The following is a 24,884-nucleotide window of genomic DNA, read 5'->3' on the forward strand; positions in this document are numbered from 1 at the left end:
AGAGAGCACAAAAACAAGGTCAACCATTTCCTTTTTACACTATCTCCCTTTCACAGTTCTGCTACATTACAGTGGTTTTCAAGCTTTCTAACATTTATGCTGCGGCGCTGCAGCCCTGTGTAAAGAGTGCTTGGGCATGTTCTGGGTTCACACTCAGTTCGTGCAAGCCACTGGTCCAAGCCTGTTGGGTCTCACTGCTACCCCACAATAATTAAGAGCATGCTCTTGAGCAGGGGTGAGCAACTAGTGAGCCTCCAGATGTTTTGGCCTCCAACTCCCATCATCCCTAGCCAGCATAGCCAGTGGTGAGGGATTATGGGAGTTGGCAAAAGCATCTGGAGGGCCACAAGTGGCCCACTTCTGCCCTTGAAAATACCAGCCGCTCCCTGCAGCAGTTCATTGCAGGCAAAGATGCCAATTAATTAGCCTAGGAGGCAGCTTGCCTTGTGGTGGGCAAGCTGACTTTCATACCAATTTGTCTGCTATTTCTGATCTTTTCATTGAAGAACCCCTGATAAGGTTCTAAACTTCCCCAGAGCAGTTTGAAAGTCACTGTGTTTGAATGAATATAATAAATACAACTCCCATCAGCCATAGCCAGCATAGCCAATGGTGAGTTCTGATGGGAGTTGTAGGCCAGTGTAAGAAATGGATCGTCCTTTCCCTTTGCAACCAACACTACAATAGACAAAGCTTCAGGCTAATATGGCTTAATTTTGCTAGAGACCAGCCTCTCTACAAATGCAGATTCAAGGAAACTCTCAGACTGCTTTAGGCTCTAAACAACTAATCAACATTCTTTAAGCAGAAGTGATGAATTAGAGGGAAGAGAAGTTGCTGGCAGTTTGGGTATTTACCTTATGGCCAAGCTTGGTTTGCAGTGATTGCCCTCCCTTACAGTGGCTCCCCCCTACATTGGCTTCTAAGAGTGGCTATCCGGGAGGAACATCTGAGCCTTGCCCTTAACCTTATTTATTTATTTATTTATTGCATTTATACCCCGCCTTTTTTCCTCTTGCAAGGAAAAGGAACCTTTCTTGCTTAGCTTTGCGATGCACCCATATCGTCTCTCAAGTCACACTCCTCCTCCTCCTCCTCCTCAACTTGAGTTCCCACGATGGAGGGAGGGGGCAGGGCCTGAGCCTGGGCCATCTGTTTGTCAAGGCCTTCGGAGGAATCTCTCCCAGCTTCTAGGCACTCTAGGGAGGGTCCCTTCCACATGCTTTGATCTAACAGTTCTGACTTAGAATCGGAGCTGTCAGACATCTGAAAGGGCTGGGACTCATCCCTGACAACCAAAACATCTGGAGGGCCACAAGCTGCCCACCCCTGGAATAAATTATATAACCATGAAGCACATTGTACACTGAATTATGATAGCCTGTGACAAATAACGCTACCTGCCATATTTGCTCCTGGGTTCTGCTCATAAGCTGGAAAGGAAAACGCCCCAAAAATAGGGATCAAGGGCATCTACGAACATAATAAGTTGCCTTAGGCCAAGTCAGACCATTGATTCATCTAGTTCAGTGCTAACTACGCTGACTGGAAGCAGCTCTCCTGGGTTTTAAGCAGGAGTCTCTCTCTCTCTCTGTCCTACCTGGCGATAGCAGTGAGTAAAACTGGGACAAAGGCTGGGACAAAGCTCTGACCCAGCTGAATCTCACTGCAACTGAGCAGTCATTAGCGGGGCAGAAAACCCTCCTCAGGATTGAGAGGGAGGGGAAAAATTCAGGTGGTACATCAGTATTTGGGTAGGGGATTCTAGTATCGTTAATACACTACGTGGTCCAAAGTATTTTTCTTTAAAAAGTCAACCCAGGGTTTGGGTGTGCAATTGGCTGCATACCCAAAATAGGGCCACGAGCGTTCCCAGGAATGATGGTTGTGATGGATATCCCTGGATGGATAAGGCCCCCATAGTATGCCTCTCCCTATAGAATCATAGAATGATAGAATAGTAGGGTTGGAAGGGGCCTACGAGACCATCGAGTCCAACCCCCTGCTCAATGCAGGAATCCAAGTGAGAGCATCCCTGACAGATGGCTGTCCAGCCTCATCTTGAATGCCTCCAGCGTGGGAGAGCTCACTACCTCCCTAGGTCATTGGTTCCATTGTCGTCTTGCTCTAACAGTCAGGAAGTTTTTCCTGATGTTCAGCTGGAATCTGGCTTCTTGTAACTTGAGCCCATGATTCCATGTCCTGCATTCTGGGATGATCGAGAAGAGATCTTGGCCTTCCTTTCTGTGACAACCTTTGAAGTACTTGAAGAGCACTATCCTATCTCCCCACAGTCTTCTCTTCTCAAGGCTAAACAGGCCCAGTTCTTTCAGTCTCTCTTCATAGGGCTTTGTTTCCAATCCCCTGATCATCTTTGTTGCCCTCCTCTGAACCCGCTCCAGCTAGTCTGCATCCTTCTGAAAGTGCGGTGCCCAGAACTGGACACAGTACTCCAGATGAGCCCTAAGCAATGCTGAGTAGAGGGGAACTAGTACTTTGTGGGATTTGGAAGCTATGCTTCTATTAATGCAGCCCAAAAGATCATTTACCTTTTTTGCAGCCACATCACATTGTTGGCTCATATTCAGCTTGCGATCTACAACAATTCCAAGATCCTTCTCGCTTGTAGTGTTGTTGAGCCACGTATCCCCCATCTTGTAACTGTGCATTTGGTTTCTTTTTCCTAGGTGCAAAACTTGGCATTTCTCCCTATTAAATGTCATTCTGTTGTTTTCAGCCCAGCGCTCCAGTCTATCCAGATCACTTTGAATTTTGTTTCTCTCTTCCAAAGTATTAGCTATCCCGCCCAATTTGGTGTCATCTGCAAATTTGATCAGCATTCCCTGCACCTCCTCCTCCAAGTCATTAATAAAAATGTGGAAGAGCACTAGGCCCAGGACTGAGCCCTGTGGTACCCCGCTCATTACCTCTCCCCAGTTTGAGAAGGTCCCATTGATAAGCACTCTTTGAGTCTGATTCTGTAGCCAACTGTGGATCCACTGGATCATTGTTTCATCTAGCCCACTTTGAGCTAGTTTGCTCATCAGGATATCATGGGGCACTTTGTCAAAAGCTTTGCTGAAGTCAAGGTATATTATGTCTACAGCATTCCCACAGTCCACAAGGGAGGTTACTTGATCAAAAAAATGAGATCAGATTCATCTGGCAGGATTTGTTCTTGACAAAGCCATGTAGTGGCTAGAGAGTAGGACTGGGAGCTGGGAGATCTGGGTTCTAGTCCCCACTCGGCCATGGAAGCTCACTGGGTGACTTTGGGCCAGTCATACACTCTCAGCCCAACCTACTTCACAGGGTTGTTGTTGTGGGGATAAAATGGAGAGGAGGAGGAGGAAAATGTAAGCCACCTTGGGTTCTTTGCAAGAGGAAAAAAGGCAGGATATAAATGCAATCAATCAATCAATCAATCAATCATGCCTGCATTGTTTTCAAGGTGCTTACAGATGGATCGCTTTATCATCTGCTCCAGATGTCAGACTGACTGGTCTGTCATTCCCAGGTTCCTCCTTTTTACCTTTTTTGAAGATAGGGACAATATTAGCCCTCCTCCAGTCATCTGGCACTTCCCCAGTCCTCCATGATTTCTCAAAGATAATAGACAGTGGTTCTGAGAGCTCTTCTGCCAGTTCCTTTATTACTGTAGGGTGCAGTTCATCTGGCCCTGGAGATTTGAACTCATTCAAAGTAATTAGGTGTTTCTTGACCATATCTCTGTCAATCTCAAGCTGCAATCCTGCCCCTTCAGCCTGTTCCCCATAGGATTCAGTTTAAAGACCTCCTGATAAAGTTCTTCATGCTGTGGCCAAACACATTCTTCCCAGCCTTTGTGAGGTGCAACCCTTGCCTTGCCAACAGTCCATCTTCCAGGAAGTATAGCCCGTGGTCCCAGAATCCAAATCTCTCTCCTTGGCACCACCTTCGTAGCCAGTCATTCAGCCGGAGTATTTTTCATTCCCTTTCTATCCCTCTTCTAACTACTGGAAGGATGGATGAGAAAACCATCTGGGCCCCAAAATTCTTGAGTTTCCTGCCCAAAGCTTCAAAGTCTGCCGTGATTTCTTCGTAGCTCTGCTTGGTGGTATCATTTGTTCCCACATGGATGAGAAGAAAGGGATACCTGTCAGTGGGCTTTATGAGTGCAGGCAACCCTTCAGTCACATCTCTAATCTGTCCTCCCGGGAGGCAGCATACCTGGCGAGTCCACGGATCTTTGCAACATACTTGGTTTTCGATCCCATGCAGCAAAGAGTCTCCCGCTACTACTACTCTTCTCTTCTTCTTGTTGTAGGCCTGGGCTACATCGCCTCTGCTTGGCTGGCCTTCAGCCCCTTGCTTGCTCTCATGCAGGTTCCCCTGTAATTCTTCCTCTGCCGGCCGTCCTCCAATCTCATCCTCAAGTACCTGGAAACGGTTCTCTAGTGCCACTGCCTCCACTGGTACCGAGTGTCTTTTAGTTCTTCTGCTCCTAACTGTCACCCTTTTCCAAGGAGTATGGTCTACTTCATTTTTCCTCACCTTAGCATTTGCCTCTTCTGCCTCAGCTTACTGTTGCTCTTCAAGCTCCTGTACTTCGCTTTGCTGCTGTAGTTCCACCGTTCTGTCCCAGAACTCTTTGTGTTCTCTTACACGACACTCGCTGCTCCAGTCCTCTTACTTTTTCTTCCAGCAGCGTGATCAACTTGCACTTGTTGCAGGTGTAGGCCATGTTGTTCTCAGGCAAGAAAACAAACAAGGCACACACCTTGCAAGTCGCCACCACTGGAGAGTCTTGTCCTTCCATAGTCTCTTTTCCCTTTTTTGTGTCTAGCTTTCTGGGTGTTCTAGAGTAGCCTGTGCCTGGTCCTCTACTCACTGCAGGTTAAAAACAGTCCCGCTGGTATGGAAGTGTGTGTAACAAGACAAATATATTTTTTTAAATGAAAAAACGTGTTGTTGATTTTTAAATAAATAAAAAAAGAAAAAAAATAAGAAAGACTGTTGGGGCCTCCCCCTTGACTTCCCCTGCCGAACTCCCCTGGCCAGCTCTTGTTTGCTCCCCTATCTGTGGCTACAGCCTTGATGATGGTAGGTATGGATGTTGGGCATAAATGCCAGATAAAATTCATCTGGCCAGTACAATAAATGCATATGTCTTTTTTCTTTCAAACTTAAATTTGATTCCTAGTATGTTTAGAAATGAAAGCTTCTGAAACTTCGAGCTTCTCTGAAGTGTTCTGATTTGCTTTTCTGAATGGTGTTTCTCCCTGTTTCAGACCCGATACTTCATAGATCATCGAAGAGTAAATATGATAGCAGGCAAAGGCGGTGATGGCATTACCTGTTTTCTCAGCGAACCTAGAAAAATCTTTGGAGGTCCTGATGGGGGAGACGGAGGAGATGGGGGGAATATTATATTGAAAGGTAATAGGGTAATATCCGTTGTACAAATCTCCGTTTTAAAAATTGTGTTTTTTTGTGGAATTGTCTGATTCTTTTTGCTAACCTTCCCTGTCCCTTGAAAGTTGAATTTGGGGGGACAGAACTGATAAATAGGCCAGAGAGCTGTCTGAAAGTACATTCTCACTCATACCCTCTTCTGCCGCCACCCCACAACACACATGTTGTACACTGCTCATGTTTATGTCATCTATAGTGACCATGCCTTTGGGATCAGCTGCTTTTGGGTGGCAATCAACATGGCCACTAGGAAGACAAAAAGATCTCTGCTTAGTCAGTCTCAATGATGCAGGGGGACTTGATTCAGAAAAGGAGTGCCTGTGGAATTCATGGAGATGGGTAGCAACTTCTTGTTAAATAGTGGCTATCGCTTTAAGGTGGAGTGTCAGGATTCAAGGTGAGCTGCAAGTATGAACAACTTATTTGGGATGTATCACTAAAATGAAGACACAATCCAAATAGATAATGACAGTCAAATTGTCTTGAATCATTTAGACTTGCCATAGGCATTGAGATATTATGAAATGGATACCATATTTATTGTGTATGTGACCTTGCTTTTATATATGGAAGTCAATAACATTTTCCCTCTTGAAGGCCAAAGCTAGCTTATTATATCTTTCATTATACTTCCAGAATGCACTTCGGTTTTGTGATAAGAGTAGCATCAAAACCTGAGTAGACTAGAATAGCGTTCTTGAGAGTCAGTACCGAAAGTACTTAAAAAGAGCCTAGAAACTGCATATTGGTTTAGCATCAGAGTTTCATAAGGCAGGAATTCTCTGAAAGAAGAGTCAGCTCTTATAGTGGTGGGTTCTCAGAATAAATGTGGGGAGATTAGGCCAAAGGCATTTTAACAGCTAATATGTTGAAGGAGCTGCTTTATGCATCATAGACCTTGGGTGGCATCCAATAATGCTGCTGTGCCTGTTTGTTCTTTTGCACCCACAGCACCAATCTCTAGCACAACAGGAACCAACACTTCCAAAAGCAGTCCTGGAAATTAGCAGAAACACCTGTTTCTGGAACAGGACAGGTCAGCTGAGCTCCTTTCTGTGAGCTCCACTGACTTGCCCTATTCCAAAAACGAGCGGTTCTGCTAGGTTCCTATTGCTTCTTGAACTGCTAGCTTCCCGTTGCACCAGCGGGAGGTCCTGCTAGTATATAGCAGCATTGGATACTGTCTATTCTGCACCAAAGCGTCTTGTGACAATTTACATGCAGGCTTCACATGACTTGCTGCATGGACGTACCTTCCATTTGGGAAATTCAAAATGTGTAAAGTGGCCCCAGCCACCTACTTGTTCCATTGATTTGAATGGTGCCTAGACAGACCCAATGTTCAATGTATTGTGATCAAATCGCCAACATTCGCTGGATCATGGAGAAAGCAAGAGAATTCCAGAAAAACATTTATTTCTGCTTCATTGACTACGCTAAAGCCTTTGATTGTGTGGATCACAACAAACTGTGGCAAATTCTTAAAGTGATGGGAGTACCAGACCACCTTACCTGTCTCCTGAGAAACCTGTATGAGGGACAAGAAGCAACAGTAAGAACCAGACATGGAACAACCGATTGGTTCAAAACTGGGAAAGGAGTAAGACAAGGCTGCATATTGTCACCCTGCTTATTTAACTTATATGCAGAGTACATCATGAGAAACGCCGGGTTGGATGAATCACAGATTGGAATTAAGATTGCTGGGAAAATTATCAACAACCTCAGATACGCAGACGATACCACCCTAATGGCAGAAAGCGAAGAGGATCTAAAGAGCCTCTTGTTGAAGGTGAAAGAGGAGAGTGCAAAAGCTGGTTTGAAACTCAACGTTAAAAAAATGAAGATTATGGCATCTGGCCCCATCATGGCATATAGAAGGGGAAGAAATGGAAGCAGTGACAGATTTTATTTTCTTGGGCTCCAAGATCACCACAGACGGTGACTGCAGCCATGAAATTAAAAGACGCTTGCTCCTTGGGAGGAAAGCTATGGCCAACCTAGACAGCATAGTAAGAAGCAGAGACATCACCTTGCCGACAAAGGTCCGTCTAATCAAAGCTATGGTTTTCCCAGTATGTATGGCTGTGAGAGCTGGACTATAAGGAAGGCTGAGCGCCGAAGAATTGATGCTTTCGAACTGTGGTGCTGGAGAAGACTCTTACGAGTCCCCTGGACTGCAAGGAGGTCCAATCAGTCCATCCTAAAGGAAATCAACCCTGAGTGCTCGTTGGAAGGACAGATCCTGAAGCTGAAGCTCAAATATTTTGGCCACCTAATGCGAAGAGAAAACTCTCTGGAAAAGACCCTGATGCCGGGAAAGACCGAAGGCAAAAGGAGAAGGGGATGGCAGAGGATGAGATGGCTAGATAGCCTCACCGATGCAATGAATATGAACTTGAGCACACTCCGGGAGAGAGCGCAGGACAGGAAGGCCTGGCGTGCTATGGTCCATGGGGTCACGAAGAGTCAGACACGACTGAACGACTGAACAACAACAACAACCAGTATTACATATGGAAGTCCTCAGAGTTCTGCCCTGATGCAAGAAGTGTTATGCAGTCCAGTTATGTGCATCTTTACTCAGAAGTAGGTTTCACTGTGTTCACCAAGGCTTACGTCCACAAAAGTGTGCTTAAGACTGCATCCTTATCCAGCTTGCTGCTGAATTTTCAAACTTCTATGCCTACAGTACAGCCAGATTAAACTAACAGTGTCTGCAGTAATGGGTAGTAACTCTGCTGGGTAGTAACTCTGCTTATTTGATAAGCTCAGTTTCTAGTTTTATTTAACTTTGTGGTAACACTGTTGGGAAATAAATCCTATAAGTGCTTATAACTTTTTTATCTGTTTGGCAAATGCCTTGAAAAGGTAATTCCAACAGAAGGCTGAACCTATTTCAAAATCAGTCAGTAGCTGTAAAATGTTTAGTGATTATTTTATGGTAATGTTTTTCATACTTATATTTTAACTTGTATTCCAGAAATTTTCTTAAGCTAACACATGTGCTAATCTCAGTTCCATTTTGTTATAAAATTAGATCTTAATGAGTTTAGCAATGCTAATTATAATATTTATTATTTAAGCACCTAAAAAACTAAGCACTGTACTGAATACATAAGAAAGTGGGTCCTGCCCAAGTAGGCTTGCAAGCTGATATAGACAACAAAGAAAAATAATTACAACTGAAGGAAGAAAAGGAGAACATCGAAATTAAAACCATAACAAGTTGGTCATAATACAGCTAAATAGATGAGCCTTGAGACTCATTTAAACAAGGGAATAGAATAAATTAAGCAACTCTCAGCTGGCATTGAATTCTATAAAAACAAGCAATAAGAGGGAAAAGCGCAAAGGTGAAACTGACGAAAAAGTATGAGGCTGAACAATCAAGAGAAAGCTAGCAGAAAACAAAGATAAAAAGATGAATGTACAGAAATCAAAGGTAAAGATAAACAGGAGCTTATTTATTTTTTGAAGTGGATGCACTTTAAAGATGAATGACATAGGCTTGGATCTAAAGATGTCGCTGAGCAACGAGAATTTGCTTCTGTTCATGTGGGGTGGCTCCTTTCATCCCTATCTTCAGCCCTTCAAAAAGTTGCCTGGAACCTCTAGACCCAATTTTAAGAGGCTGTGGGAAGTGGGGGAATAGGCCACGCACAGATACACACACCCCTAACACAAATAGAACTGCCTTCCACTCGCACAGTGAAATTTTGTATCTTAAATTGAATGTGAAATGGAAAAGGTTACCAATACAAAGAAATCAAAAGCCACAAAAACAGAATCATATTTGCTTGTAGAAAAATCCCAAGATGGATAGCAGAGTGTAGGATAGAAATAGGATGCTTTAGATAGGAATAACGAAGACCTGTGCATGTTTACTTGGAAAGAAGACTCATTGAAGACAATGGGGCTTACTCCTATGCAGGTATGCAAAGGATTGCAGCCTAAAACAGTATTATACTAATCCAAACAGGACAAAAGAGAACTACCAACGCGTGTGTACAATCCACAGAAAGGAATTAACAAATTTTGACAGTGTTTAAGTACTGGAAACAGGACTATATAGAATACATTAAGTGAAATTATGATTCACCCCACCTCCCAAAGCTGATGGAAGTTTCCAGTGAAATGCAATAATAATCTTCTCAAAGGCATTGTTTTCAAATTGATTTTAATGTACAATAACCTTTAGCACTTTAATACTGTTTAGGCAGATGACTAGCAGAAGTAATGGATAGCTTCTGGTTTTGCCTTGTCCTAGCATGCACTCAGTAGACAGAACAGGTTTGGTATTTGTGGTGTGTCTTTATCCTCATCATTCATTTTGTTTATGGGGAAAAAACCCATCTGTGCACTTTAAAAATATTGAATCTTGTTTTACAGTGGATCAGCAAGTCAAATCCTTGGTTTCTGTTCTGCCACTATACAGAGGTTTCAGTGGAGAAAATGGTGGGAGCAAAAACTGTTATGGAGCTGCTGGTAAATGCATTTATGTTAAGGTAGGCAGCTAATGTTTGTTATTAGATTTCATTTCATTTATTCAATTTATGAGTTGCCCTATAGCCGAAACTCTCAGGGCGACAGACATAATAAAAGCGAAAATAAAACCAATGATAAAACCACATAATAAAACACATTAAAGGTATTGTTTTAAAAGCAGCAACAAGAATTCACCATTTGAAAGAGAAACAACTTGAGCAGCTCAGAACATGAAGATGATTTTAAAATGCAGCATTAAGCATATTAAGTATAAAGCTAGTAGCAGTTAAAATACTTTAAAAAGGCCTGGGAGAATAAAAAAAACCTCTTTGCCTGGCACTCTAGGGAGGGCATTCCACAATTTGGGAGCCACTGCAGAAAAGGCCCGCTCAAGTAGCCACCAATTGAAACTGTGTGGGGGTACTCGGAGCAAGGCCTCAGATGATGATCTCAGGGTGCGGGCAGGAACATATGGGAAGAGGTGGTCCATTACTGTGATACTGTGGCCCCAAGCTGTGAAAAGCTTTGTACGTTAACACCTTGAAATGGACCTGGAAACAAGTTGGGAGCCATTGAAGATGTTGCAATACTGATGTATTATGGCCATAACTCCCAGTTTCAGTCAGTACCCTTGCTGCCATATTTTGTACTAACTGAAGTTTCTGGACTATCTTCAAGGGTAGCCCCACATACAATGCATTACAATAATCCAACCAGGAAGTTGCCAGGGCATGGATCACTGAAGCCAGGCTGTCACTATTCCGGAAGAGTCATAGCTGGCATACCAGCCTAAGCTGGTATAAGGTGCTCCAAGCCACAGGAGACATATTTTTAGTGGTAAAGTTTGTTCTACAAGCACCCCCAAGCTATGGACTTCATCCTTTAGGAATGAACAGGTTGAATGAATATCACTCACCTGGACAGTTGAACCACCCAACCACAGTAGCTTAGTCTTGTCTGAATTGAGCTTATGTTTATTGGCCCTCATCCAGCCCATTATTGCAGCCAGGCACTGATTAAGAACTTCCACTACCTCACTCTGATAAGAGAGGTAGAGCAGTGTGTCATCAGCATATTGCTGACACTGTATTCTAAATCTCGAAATGACCTTACTCAGCTATTTCATGTAGATATTAAATAACACAGGAGACAAGATGGAATCTTGCAGGACTCCAAAGCATAAATGCCACAGAGTCAAGCAGAAGTTCCCCAGTGCCAACTTCCAGAAACAGCCATCCAAGTATGAGCAAAACCACTTCAAAGCTATACCACCCACACCCAACTCAGACCACCTCTCCAAAAGTATACCATGGTTGATAGTATTGAACGTAACTGGCATCCAGGAGAATCATTTGCACGCCCCCTGCCTCTTCCCTGGCAAAGGTAATCCACAGAGTGACCAAGGCAGTTTCTTTACTGAAACCAGGCCTAAACCCCAACTGAAATGGATCTAGAAAATCTGTTTCATCCAGGAGAGACTGGACTTGATCGGCTACCACCCACTCAAGAATCTTGCCCAGGAAAGGGGTGTTAGCCATTGGCCTGATAACTAAAGGTCTGAGGATGTTTTTTTCAAAATGGTCTCACTTTAAGGAGGCTGGGACCACTCACTCCTGTAGAGAATAATTTATAGCCTCTTGCAGCCAGCCTGTCATGCCCTCCCTGCTGATTGTAATGAGCCACAAGGGACAGGAGTCGTCGGACAAACAGGTCGTTGGACAAACTTTACCAAGCACTTTGTCCACATACTTGGATCCTAAAAATTGAAAACCATCCAACAATATCCAACCAGACAGTTCCCTGGATATCTTCACAGATTGAACTGCCTGAGCTGTGGAATCTAAGCCATTTTTCATCCTTAAAATGTTTTGCGAACGTGTCACAGCATGCTACCAAGGGTTCTATCAGATCTCCCACTGGGATAGAACCACTCACAAAAGCTCTGCTGGACAACACTCAGAGGCCATAACGACAAAGGAGAAAAATTGCTTCTTTGCCCTCATCGCTGCCACAGAGTAGGCTTGGTGATGAGTTCTTATTTGTGTTTGATCAGATTCGAGATGAGTTTTCTTCCACCTGTGTTCCAGTTGTCTCCCCGCTTGTATCATATCCTGCTCTAACTTGGTCCAGCTCTTTGCTAGGCAAATACAGGGACGGATACAGTAGAGAATTTAGCAGGCAAATGGTCAGGCACAGTTTTACCAGGCAAGTAGAAGTTTTCCAGAGAGAGGTCTGACACACAGCCAAGGTCATAATACAGGAAATCAGTCAAGTAGAAGCACAGTCCAAAAGCAGAGTCAGGCAGAAGCCCAGGGGTCAGAAGCACAGAGATCCAAACACAAGCCAAGGTCAGGGTAACAAGAGACTTGTGAGAATATGACATTTCCAGCAGCTCTCAAGTTACAACTGATAACTTATATAGGTAGAGCTACCAGAGCCCCACTTCTACCCAGAGTTCTGCTCCATCACGTTAGAGACTTGTGTCAGGTGTCCTCCTCATGAGGAGAGCCTGACCCATGAGTAGTCCTTTTCTCATGAGGAGCCCTCTTTAGCAAGCAAGCGCTCCTCCTGGCCACCACCCTATCATAAATCTTAAGGCGCTGGTGCTCTCAGGGGTTAGGTGGTGGCCGAGCATCTCCCTCTGCCTCAGAAGCTGCACTTTCCACCCTTTCAGGGGGGAAAGATCCAAAGCCTTCTGTCCTGAGGGCCCAGGACCTCCTGGTCAGCCCCAGGATTCCTTGAAGTGACTTATTCCACGAGGACATCTGACTCAGGAGGCTCCAGATCATCCTCCAAGGGGGGTACTTCATTGCTCTCAGCTAGGATGTATACCAAGGAGCGGGATGGACTCTGCAAAGCGGAAGAGGACACTCAGGAGCGATCATGTCAACTGCCCTGGTCCTCTCTGTATTCCACAGAGTGACTAAGGCTTAAACAGGAGCAATAACCATACTAGCCAGAAAATCCCCCAGAGCCCTCTGAAAATCATTGGAATCCATAGCCTCTGGGAGCTGACCATCCTAATAGGTCCTGCCCCCCCTGCAGATAGTTACTGCATGCCTAAATCTCAACAGGAAGTGGTCTGACCATGACCAGGGAATAGAGACTCCCCCACCTTCAGATCACCATCTTCCTGTCCAGTAGAGAAAACCAAATCCAGAGCATGACCGGGAACATGAATTGGGCTGATGACACGTTAGGACAGCCCCATGGTTGTCACAGTGGCCGTGAAGTCCTGAGCAGCCCTGGTGGCCTTGACATGGATACCGAAGTCCCCCAGAACCATCATGCTTTGAATCCTCAACACCAAATCTGAAAACACCCCTGCTAGCTCAGGCAGGGAGACAGTTGGGAGCAGGGTGGGCAGTACATCAATAGAAGCCCTAACCTGTCCTGTTTGCCCAACACAAGATACAGGCACTCTATATTGGCACGCATTAGATTATTTACAGTGCCTTCATTTTCTTTAAATTTCATTAAATGCCTCCATGTGGGACTAATCTGATGCACGTGCAAGAGCTTGTTGAGCTTGCTGGCACAATCTGAGCCTTCGTTTGCACACAGGCATGAGCAAATTGCAAGCACCGCAACCATTGGTTGTAAATTTCTTTGCTTTCAAGGTTCCCATTGGGACTGTGGTGAAGGAGGACTGCGAAGTCGTTGCTGATCTCAACCAGCATGGTGAGGAATTTGTTGCTGCCTATGGTGGAGCTGGAGGGAAAGGCAATCGTTTCTTTCTGGCCAATGACAATCGAGCACCAACTACTGCTACTCCAGGAGAACTGGGTCAAGAAAGAATTCTCCATTTGGAGCTCAAGACTATGGCCCATGCAGGGATGGTAAGAATGTCTTTATTCAGTAGGACACTTGCCTGTGGAGGAACAAACCTTAATTTTAATTCAGGAAAACCTCCATACTCTTTGGTGGGGGAGATATATGTGTTTAAAGTATCTAGTAATTGGAATAATTTCTACTAGATTTTTATTCTGCTTCTTGAGTCTGTCTTGGACCTATTGGCTTGCAAGCTATGATGTTCCTGATAGCAACAGCCTGAAAACATGCGCCCACCTTGTCCAGCCATTATTGGCTTGGCATGGATCACAATGGCAGGATATTGGTTCCATCTTGTCACACAGAATTAAGTAACAGCATGCAGGTGCTGTTTTTTCACAAATGAAGTCTGTGCATAGAAGTACGTTAAAATGCAGCATCCTGCCTTAGGGCAAGTAGCAAGGGCCCTTGATTGGTGTTGCCAGAGAAGGCTGCCTTTTCGATAATCCAGTTTGGGCTCTTCATTCCAGGTAGGATTCCCTAATGCTGGGAAGTCTTCCTTGCTGCGAGCGATCTCCAATGCAAAACCGGCAGTGGCTCCTTACCCATTCACAACCTTAAATCCGCATGTAGGCATTGTCCACTACGAAGGCTATGAGCAAGTTGCAGGTGCGTTTTTATAACCCTTCCGGGGCAAACCTATGATTGTTTAGACAGGAAAACGTCCTACAATTCCTGGCATTCCCCAGACAGCTTTGGGGGAAATTGTTCGTGTAGGAGCTGGTTTTAAAAACATGATACTCCATGTGCAGTCTGAAGTGGCACAATCCATTCTACAGTGTTAACATTCTAGGGGCGCAATCCTATGCCTGTTTAGACAGAAAAAAGTCCTACAATTCCATGCCCCAGCCAGTTGTAGGACTTTTTTTTGTCTAAACAGGCATAGAATTGCATTCTTTATTTCTGCTGCGGAGTGTTTTTCATGCTGCTTTATAGTGTTTTGTTTAGAAAGAGTAAATAACAAATCGTCTAATGTGGATATTGTTTCTAGAGAACTGAATGTTGTGCTAACTTTCCTCTGTCCTCTGAAATAGTTGAATATTCTTGGCCTAAACAGGACCTAAAGAAAACATAGCCACTGAGCATTCTTTTTGCTTGACCCAGAGCTGGAAAGCATTGAAGTAGGGAACTTCTCATTTGGGGAGTACATCTGCTGTGGGACAACTGCAAAGAGTCCATGAGCAAACCCTCTGGGAGTCAATCCCATGGAGGTGGCAGTGGGAGAAGGAGGCATCTTTCATGGCAACAGTGACCTGTCCTAACTGCTAGGAGACTATAGTCTGGATAGCTGCTTGCTGCTCTTTGCATAATGTGAGGATTTCAAACCCCAGAGTCCTCTAGCCATCAGTATGTGCAGCTGTGATGAGGGATGGGACTGACAATTTGCCAGAACAGAAACCCCTCTTTGTTTCCTGTCTCCCCACCTCCAGTCCCCCACAAAAGATCCCTCATCACTGCTGCCTTGTATTAGCCCACCAGGAGACTATGAAGGAGCCAGGTTTCCCTATATTCGAGAAGAAGCTGTGCAGCCTATTCAGTCTCCTGGTGGAAGACAGAGTATGAGTGAGCATTTCTCTCTTTTATTTATTTATTTATTTATTTATTTCATATATATATATATATATATATATATATATAAAATAAAAATAAAAAATATATAAAAATAATTTATATATATGATTTATATCCCACCTTTCAGGATACGAACTCTTCCAAGGTGGCTTATAAATAACATCAAAAATAAGTGGGAATAAGTAAATAACATCAATAGCATCAGAATAAGCAATATTAACATATTAAAAAGTAATTGGGATCCTTCCCACTGGACAGCTGGGGGTAGATGGGCCTGTGAGTTGAGGGGAGAGTCCAGTTGGAACCAGAACAGATGCCTGGTGTTATCCTTGCCTGCCTGCCTCTCTCATGGAGTCCTTCTCACAGGATAGTTGATGGTAGACAGCCCTGTTGTGAAGAAGGGAAAGTCCAGTAGTGTTTATGGCAGTACTTTTCCCTCCCATACTGGGGATGCAGAGGAGTGAAGTACTTTACTGCTAAAGTAAAAGTAGGACTCAACTACTGGGTCCTACTTGCTCAATCCTGCTCAACTGGGCATGTTTAGCCTTGAGAAGAGAAGACTGAGGGGAGATATGATAGCGCTCTTCAAGTACTTGAAAGGTTGCCACAGGGAGGAAGGCCAGGATCTCTTCTCGATCATCCCAGAGTGCAGGACACGGAATAATGGGCTCAAGTTACAGGAAGCCAGATTCCGACTGAACATCAGGAAAAACTTCCTGACTGTGAGAGCAATACGACAATGGAACCAATTACCCAAAGAGGTGGTGGGCTCTCCCACACTGGAGGCATTCAAGACGAGGCTGGACAGCCATCTGTTAGGGGTGCTCTGACTTGGATTCCTGCATTGAGCAGGGGGTTGGACTCGATGGCCTTGTAGGCCCCTTCCAACCCTACCATCCTATGATTCTATGATTCTACTGCTATATTGCACTGAGATGTCTGGAGCTGCATCCAGGCATCAAATGAGAGAGAGGGCTTTCTTAGTGGTGGCTCCCCAAGTTTGGAATGCTGTCCCTAGGAAAGCTTGCCTGGCATCCACATTGTTGTGCAGCCCTGTCCAGGCGAACACGTGACGGCTTCAAGGGGGTAGAGAGTTGGGACCATGCATGCTGCACCTGCCCCCTACCTCTCCAGGTGTGCTGGCCCCACCCACCTCAGTTCAGACTTTGCTGTGTTGAAGTGGCAAGGTCTGAAAGGGAGTTCTACTTGTGTTCACTTGAACATAAGAATAGAACTCTCTGCATGATTGTAGACCCTGCCTTGTCAGGGTTCCTGATTGCACAGGGTTCTACTCGCATTCTAGTGAACATGAGTAGAACTCCCTTTCAGACCTGCCAGTTCATGATCTGAACAGAGGTGAGCAGAGCCAGCCTGCCCAGAGGCATAGGGGCCCCCCCAATCCTCTACTCACTTTAAACCTTCATGTGTTTGCCTGAACTCCAGAGCCGGGCTTCTGTGTAAGTATGTATGTTTTGGGTTCCCTGGCAAGAAGAACTGCCAGCAGCCTCCAACAGGTGTTCACTCGTGCTGGAGTTTGAAGATGGGAGGAAACCACAGGAGTTTCTCTTGCCGTTTCTTATCTTCTCCAAGCCTGTACACAAGTAAGACAAGACTGTGCTTTTCCTCCACAGCCTCTGTACGTGCTGGAGGGCTTGGGATAGAAGCAGTGTCTTCGGTAACTCACAAAGCAGGTTGAAGAACGTGAGAAACAGCAGGAGAGACTCTTGCAGTTTCCTGTCTTCTGTACCTGACCACAAATAAGAGAAATCCCTGCCTATCCCCAAAAGCCCTCTGCCCATACCAGAGGACTTGGGCAGGGGTGGGGCCAGAGTTGGTAGCAAAGGCAAATATTGTGGACCCTTGTGTTGTGATATTTAGGAGCAAATGTATAGCATCTCCTCTTACTCCTGCCTGCTGGTTACTTCTGGCCTTGAATTCACAGCTGGGGTTCCTTGCCTGCTGGATGAATGCTGCCTTCAGAGAGATGCTGGCTGTTGTCAGGAAGGCAAAGTTACGCGTTTTTGTGACTGCTCAAACAACCAGAACCTTAATGATTATATTCCTGTGTTTTGTCACCTTTTTTGCAGTTGCTGATATCCCTGGAATAATAAGAGGAGCCCATCAAAACAGGGGGCTTGGCTTTGCCTTCCTAAGGCACATAGAACGCTGCCGCTTTCTTCTGTATGTGTTGGATCTCTCGCTGTCTGAGCCGTGGACTCAGCTGGAAGACTTGAAATACGAACTGGAACAGTACGGTGAAGGCTTGTCAAAGAGACCTCATGCCATCATAGGAAATAAATTTGATCTTCCACAGTCGAAGAGGAATTTGCCCCTCCTTAAGGAGCGAGTGGAACAGAGGATCATCCCATTGTCTGCTCTGACAGGAGAAAATCTGGAGGAATTACTGTTGCATCTAAAGGAACTGTATGACGACTATGTAAAAACAGAAGAAGCACAGAGTCAGAAGCCTATAAAATGGTAGCTGGCAACACAGCTTCTGTTTAGAGAAAGGGGGTGGGGAGGGAAATATACCATGTTCTCAGAATGTCTGTCTGTCTTAAGCAGTTGACCATAGAATTTTCTTTCCCCTCAAAAGCTAAAAAGGACACATCAGTAACTCTCTTTTTTTCCTTTTTGGGAGCTAATGACATAGAGCAGCCTTCCCCAAACTGGTGCCCTCCACATATGTTGGACTAGGTCTCCCATAGTTCCCCAGGCAGCTATAATGGGAGTTATAGTCCAACAGATCTGGAGGGCACCAGGCTGAGGAAGGGTATACTGTAGTAATTCTTAAATTGATCTGGTTGTATGTGTGCAGGCTTTATTCATACTAAAAACATAGAGGTTGAGAGCTTAATTTTGTGTTGGATTGTGGCCACAATCCAATTCAAGGCACATGAAGATCAGAGGCAGCCAATTTTTTGTTAGTTGTGGGAAAAAACATGGAAAAACAGTGACTGACTTGTTTTAGCACATCTTTCAAAGACGCTTTTATCCTTTCAGCTGTATTGCTTTGAATGTGGTCCTTGGTTACCCATTAGTAGAATACAAAATGCTGTGCAGCTAGGAAGGAATAAGAACTTGCTATTCATTGAATTGCTCTTTCAGCAACTGCTCTTTTATTGTCTGTTTTTGTTTATTCCTAGCTTCCATTTCTTAATGGGAGGAAATGTGGAGAGCCAGTGTGGTGTAGTGGATCAAGTGTTGGACTGGGAACTGGGAGATCTGGGTTCTAGTCCCCACTCGGCCATGGAAGCTCACTAGGTGACTTTGGGCCAGTCACAGACTCTCAGCCCAACCTGCCTCACAGGGTTGTTGCTGTGAGGATAAAATGGAGAGGAGGAGGTTCATGTACACCACTTTGGGTTCCTTGCAAGAGGAAAAAAGGCGGGATATAAATGCAATAAATAAATGAATGAATGAATGAATGACAGGGTGGGAGGATGGATTAATAATTGTTAACACTCACAATTAATATTGGCCAGTGTAGTTTCAAAAGAACCCAACACCTTGAATAATTGGAGAAAGTACTGATCCTTTTCTCGAAAATGTTAGTTGTGCTTTGTCTCAGAACCTGTTTGTATGACCCTTAGGCTTTCTGCCACTGATGGCCCATTTCAGCCAATTTCTGGCTTTCAGCTGTGTTGAAAGCTGGTTGTTATTGTTGGGTGACCTATCCAAAGATCAACTCAGATTAAATCGGATATGACCCAATTTCTTCCAGGAAAAGATCAGAAGAAACTCGGTGATTTGTGTGAGCCAATCTGCAAGCTTCATAAAATTTCCACTGTCGGCCCCAAATCCACCCCTCCCTTCCGTTTCAACTGTGGGGTGCCCTCCTCTCCTTCACCCTGTTGTGCGAGGTGGCAGTGTGCTGGCAGATGTAGTTCAACAGCACTTGGAGGAACTATATCTACCATGGTGGCCACTGGGAGCTTTCCTCCCAATGAAAATATCAGCTTGTGGGGTGGAGAGAGGTGATTTTCATTAGGACTGCAGGAAAAGGTCAGACTGCCCCGTTCCCATGGTCCCTATGCTTATCAGGGGACCCTGTGCCCTGATAAGTACTCCCTGTATTTTTTGTTTTAAACAACAGTCTTGTTAAATGTAATAATGCAATTAACATAATGTGTTTGGTGCTAAATCAACACCAGTACTTATGTAATTTAATCAAATAAGGGCACGATCCTATGCATGCTTAGACAGAAAATTCTGGTGGGGGAATACTGGGAGTTGAAGGACTATTTTCTGTCTAATTTTGCGTGGGATTGTGCCCTAAGGTTTCTTTTATAGGGTGACAGCCCTAAATCTTTCTAAGGTTGCTCCCAGACACAGAGACACAAAGAGCCCCAGTGGAGCTAACGTCCAGAGGAAAAAGTGATTATTTCTTGGAAAGAGCTGTGCATTTTCCTGCTTGTGTCATATGTGAAGCAGTGGGAGTGTCTTGCCTTTGGTGAGGCCAGCTGGCTCTTTGCTCACAACCCTGTCTAAGAAGCTGCTAAACAGCCTAACATATACTTGGTTTCTTTGTTCAAAACATGTTGTCTTGGGAGGATGCTCTTTCATGGGATTAACCTTGAAGAGGTTTTGGAAGTTCCAGGCATCCATTCGTCTTCAGGTGAAGAGCACTAATTAGTCTTCATTTTTATTCTTATTGAAACATGAAACCTGATTAAGATAGAAAGAGGAAGGAAGTGAGAGGAAAGGGTGAGCTGCTGTAAGTTATGTATGTAGGTTGCTGAAGGTAACTAGTTAAAACAAGGCCACAAGAAATGGCTCTGGCCTCATGTGTAGTGGTGGCTTTTGGTGGCTTTTTCTGCTGTAATGCTGCCATCACCTTTTAAAAAGAGGAAATAATAAAAGACAAAAGGCTTTGGCTAAAGAAGGCCCCCAAATCTAGTTTAATTTATTTCAACTGTATTTTTTTAATCTGAAAGCCAGTTGGTGGGGTGCCACGCAAACTCCCCAGGGCAGGAAATCCTACAGCTGCGGTGCTGCCACTGAAGGCTGTAGACCTCTATCACTGAGAAGGCTCTAGGCCTACTGCCATACTTTAAATTGTGGGGGCACTTACAAGAGAGCCTCCTCTGGCTCTTTCTGCGCATAAGGAGCAATACACGGAAGGAGTGATTCCTTCAGATAGGCAACGTGCCGAGGCCACATAGAACCTAACGGTGAGAATCAGCTATTTGAACTGCGACCAGGAACAAGACAGGTGAGAAATGTACACCTACAACAAGGGCTCTTGTTGAAGGGTCTCCAGAACTTGAACAAATTAAACATCTCACTCCTGCTTTGCATACCAGTTGAAGTCTATGATGGTCGTCAAACCACAAAGAGTGCATTATACTAGTTAAATGAGAGATCATGAAGGCATGGATTATGGCAGGCATGCAGAGCCTCAGGCCTGGGGGCCAAATCCAGCCCTCTGGAGTTCCCCTAAAAGCCACGCCTCCTTCCCATGGCCCCACCCCTTTCTCCCAACCACCAATCATTTGGTGATATCCCAGCTTTTGTGCAGTTCTTTCTGCATTCTAAAAGGTCGAATGCCTCTTCTAAGGCTTAGTTACTGGCAGTAAGAGGTTTAAGCTGGTATTTTGGGTCCACGCTTTTTGTCCCCTCTCACCAGTGGAATGTAGCCCCCGAGAGCTTCTCTGAAATTGAATTCGACACTCAGGCTGAAAGAGATTCTGCAACCCTGGATTATGGAGTCTCGATCCTGGTATTTTCCAACAACTGTTGGTAGTTTTCTTTCTGCCTCCCCTCTTCCACTCATACAGGAGCCTAAAGGAGATGTTCCATGGCCTCCCAGAATATCTGCATGATACCACCTTCCCTAATTAATTCAAATCCTTCCTCAAAACCCACCTTTTGCATGAAGACTTTGGAATAACTATCTAGTTCCCACACCTTACTGTAACACAGCTTGAAACTATGCCCAAGAATGTGCAACTGAAACAACCACATATTGGGCTAATTCGCATGACACAGTGGGCTCATAGTGGATTATTTTACCCATGATGAGCTGCAGGGTGTGCTGGCCACCATTTTGAATATGCAACCCCCGATGGTGGTGGCATGTCATCTGAACCCAGATATTGGGGGCTTTGCGATGGTTAAATAACCTTCGCACAACTCTACTACTAACGGAGGGTTACACAAGAGTTATTTAACCTTCTCATGACCCCCATGGCTGAGTTCAGACAACACTTCACAACCCCAATTGGGGGTTTCATGTTCAAAATGGCAGCCAGCACACACTGCAGCTCATTGTGGGTTAAATAACCCACAATGAGCCCATCGTGTTGTGCAAACCAGGTCACTGTTTCCCTGTTTAACCCTGCCTCCATTTCCCTTCCCTTTAACTGTCTTTCTGTGTCAAACTTCAGATTGTAAGCTCTTTGAGGCAGCCCTGTCCTTTTGTACACTAAAATGCCATACTTATTTATTTACAGCATTTGGATACCACTCCACATCTAAAACATTCTGGAGCAGTGAACATAAGAAATAAAAAAGTAAAAAGATAAGAAGAATTAAAACACCATTGTTAGAATTGTTCTTTGCCAATAAAAACAGTGGCTGCTTAGTTAAGGAATGGTTCCTGGAAAAGAGCCGTTTCTAGGAGGCTGTAAAAGGGGCACGGAGTTCCAGAGAAAGGGGGCCACCACGAAGGGTCTTCTCCATGTGGAATCCAGTCGGGCTGTAAGTCTATGTGGAACCAGCAGGAGCATGTCCTCTGATGACCTCAGTGACCAGGCAGGTTGGTAAGGATGCTCTCTCAGGTATCCTGATCCCAAGTTGGTTAGGGCTTTGTACACTAGTACCAAAACCTTAAACTTGGCCCGGTAGCGAATGCTGATAGCACTATATAAATAAATAATGATAATAATAATTGTGGCTTATTTATGGGCCCCTTTGCAGAGTAAATTCATTAGTTATTCTCAACATGTGAAATGAACCTCCTTGAGATGTTGCTCAGGGGATTGGGGGGGCGGGGGTTCCTTATTTTATTACATTTGTATACCACCCAACAGCTGAAGCTGTCTGAGCAGGTCATAAAATAGAGCTAAAACGTTAAAGTATTAAAACATAAAACACAACATAAAAAACTAATAATAAAAACAGCTACAAAATAAAACAGCAGTGCTAAAATCTAAAAAGCATGATCACCATAAAAAAAACAAAAAACTTTAAAAGACAAAAAAGCCCTGCAGGGTAAAAAGGATTGTAAGGCCTCAGGCAAGTCTCTTTGGAGAGTGTATTCTACAGCTGTGGTGACACCACAAAAACAGTCTCTCTCCTTAGTAACCACCTGCTTAACATTTGGTGGGGGCAACTTTACTGCCTCTCCCACTGGGCCAAGAACTAGACTGCATGTATCCAAAGTTTTATTAAATAAATATCTGGAAATACATTTTGCCCATCCGTGCTCTAAATTAATAGAGCTTTCCCAAGTTGGCTCCTTTGTTTGCAAGCTCCCTGTCCTTATTCCACCTATGTGACCAATAGCCATTTGTAGAATTGGCAGGCATGGAGTCTAAGGGCTCCTTCCCATGGGGCTTTTATCCTGCTATGGAGATTGCTTACTCTTGGAAGTTTGCAGGTCCTGTACACGACTCAGCCCTCCTCCAGGAACGTCCCGCTCTCTGTGAGCTCTATTGTGTTGTTTTCCATGACAAAGAAAGTCCAGCATTTTCCCTTCTCCCACCATGGAGTTGATAGAAATGAGGGTATACTGTTGAAAGTCACTTTTATTGCAAATAAAACAACAGCACCACCTAGTGGATTTGTAATGAGACACATAGAAATTTAGTTGTTTTTTAAAAGCCATGTGGAAAGGACCCGATTTAATCCCACAAAGATTCCAGAAGCAGAAGCCCCGGTAAATTGCAGAATTTTTAGCCTTGTTTGATGAAGCCCTAAGGCAGGGGTGAGCAGAAGGTAGATCTCCAGATGTTTTGGACTTCAACTCCCAGCATTCCTGACCATTGGCAAGGGCTTATGGGAGTTGAAGTCCAAAACATCTGGAGATTTATCTTCTGCCCACTCCTGGTCGAAAGGAAAGCATTATGGAGACACTAGCAAAACATTTTACCTGTGTTAATCACACAGAATTGCTTCAGGCAAATCTACACTAGAAACATATTGTTTTTAAATCACCTCAGGGCACAATCCTATGCATGTTTAGACAGGAAAAATGTCCTACAACTCCATGCTGGCTGGAGCATGCTGGGAGTTGTAGAACTTTTTTTCTGTCTAAATATGCATAGGATTGCACCCTTAATTAAAGACTGAGTTTGCCCCAGGTGAGAGAAGGTGGGGGAGGAACCTGGATGTGAGGCTGGCTGCCAAACTAGCTTGCTTGATTTTTGAAAACCTTACTGGGTTGATGGTTGATTATGCTCTTATTTATTATTTATTTAACTTTTGTTAAATTGCACTTTTAAAACACCAATGCAGACTTCTTCCTTGACTGTTCTTTTCTTTTTAAATTTATTTTCTATGAATTGTTGAAATATAAACAAAACACTGATACTCTGTATTAAATACATTATGTTGTTGACGTTCTTAATAAAATGCCAGTCCTCATACATGGGGAATCGGGGACAACTCCAATCGCAGCGCTCCCCTGTGAGAAGCCCCATGTTTAGCTGAGCAAACTTTGGACACTTACCAACTACCATAATTTTCAGAGAGGTGTCAGGCTACGGAGTGTATGGAAATTTTGACTTGCTGGCTGGGGGATGCTGGGAGTTTTAAGACTTTTCTCTGTCTATACATGCATAGGATTATGCCCTTGCTGTGTTTGATTGCTGGCTGAAGTTCTTGAACAAACTCTCTAAAATCCAGCAACACATTCCCAACACAGCACCCCATTTCTAAACAGGTGGTGAATGCAAAATGTCTGTCCATTCCATCTTTATACTTCATTTATCACATATCAAGGTTCCCAAAATACTTTATTTTATTTTTTATAGTCACTTTTATCAAATATCCCCATGCAATATTTTTGTCCATGGAGTGATTTTAATTTTAAGGTCATTTTTAGTCTGTCATCTGGGATACCTGAAACAACAAGAACACAGGCAGGTTGCTACACAAAAGCTTGAGCAGGAAGCAAATGTTGCTACTCTTCATAAAATGGCTTTTGTGATATTTATTTTGCAAATAACAGTCTTCTAGGCTGAATGGAAAAAAGGAAAAGTTCAAGCGGGTCATTTAGACCTTCTCAGCAGTCACCATAGCAAGCGTCGTCTTCAGAACTCACCTGAAACCATTCACAATAAGTACACTAACCTCTGTAATCACTGTTCAGCTTTAAAATAGATTGATCAAGCAGACATATCTCTGACTGCTGTCACGTCATAACTGCCCTCACTCACCTTTATATTGGTCCTAAAATGAATGACTGGGAAGGATGAGTGTTGTCAGGCACTAGACATACAAAATTGATGGTTACTTTTGATGCTTGCGCAAAGCAAAATGGGTTTAAGAGAACTTAGGAACTGCAAGATTAGGATGAAGCTACCATTACATGC

At 44.1% G+C, this 24,884-nt stretch overlaps 1 protein-coding gene across 1 annotated transcript in view; it reads left to right on the forward strand.

Moving 5' to 3' along the window:
• The window catches only part of MTG2 (mitochondrial ribosome associated GTPase 2), a 31,340-nt gene extending 11,106 nt beyond the window's left edge, over positions 1-20,234 (forward strand). Inside the window, exons 3-7 of the mRNA XM_084854326.1 lie at positions 5,271-5,418; positions 9,847-9,962; positions 13,563-13,781; positions 14,244-14,382; positions 17,433-20,234. Of these exons, the coding sequence (XP_084710452.1) occupies positions 5,271-5,418; positions 9,847-9,962; positions 13,563-13,781; positions 14,244-14,382; positions 17,433-17,827 (1,017 nt within the window). The 3' untranslated portion in view covers positions 17,828-20,234. The remainder of the gene's footprint in view (positions 1-5,270; positions 5,419-9,846; positions 9,963-13,562; positions 13,782-14,243; positions 14,383-17,432) is intronic.
• The last annotated feature ends 4,650 nt before the right edge of the window (positions 20,235-24,884 follow it).

The sequence above is a fragment of the Heloderma suspectum genome, chromosome 4, assembly GCF_057233095.1.
Source record: "Heloderma suspectum isolate Gila_16-S chromosome 4, 16-S_ref, whole genome shotgun sequence".
Taxonomy (NCBI): Eukaryota; Metazoa; Chordata; class Lepidosauria; order Squamata; family Helodermatidae; genus Heloderma; species Heloderma suspectum.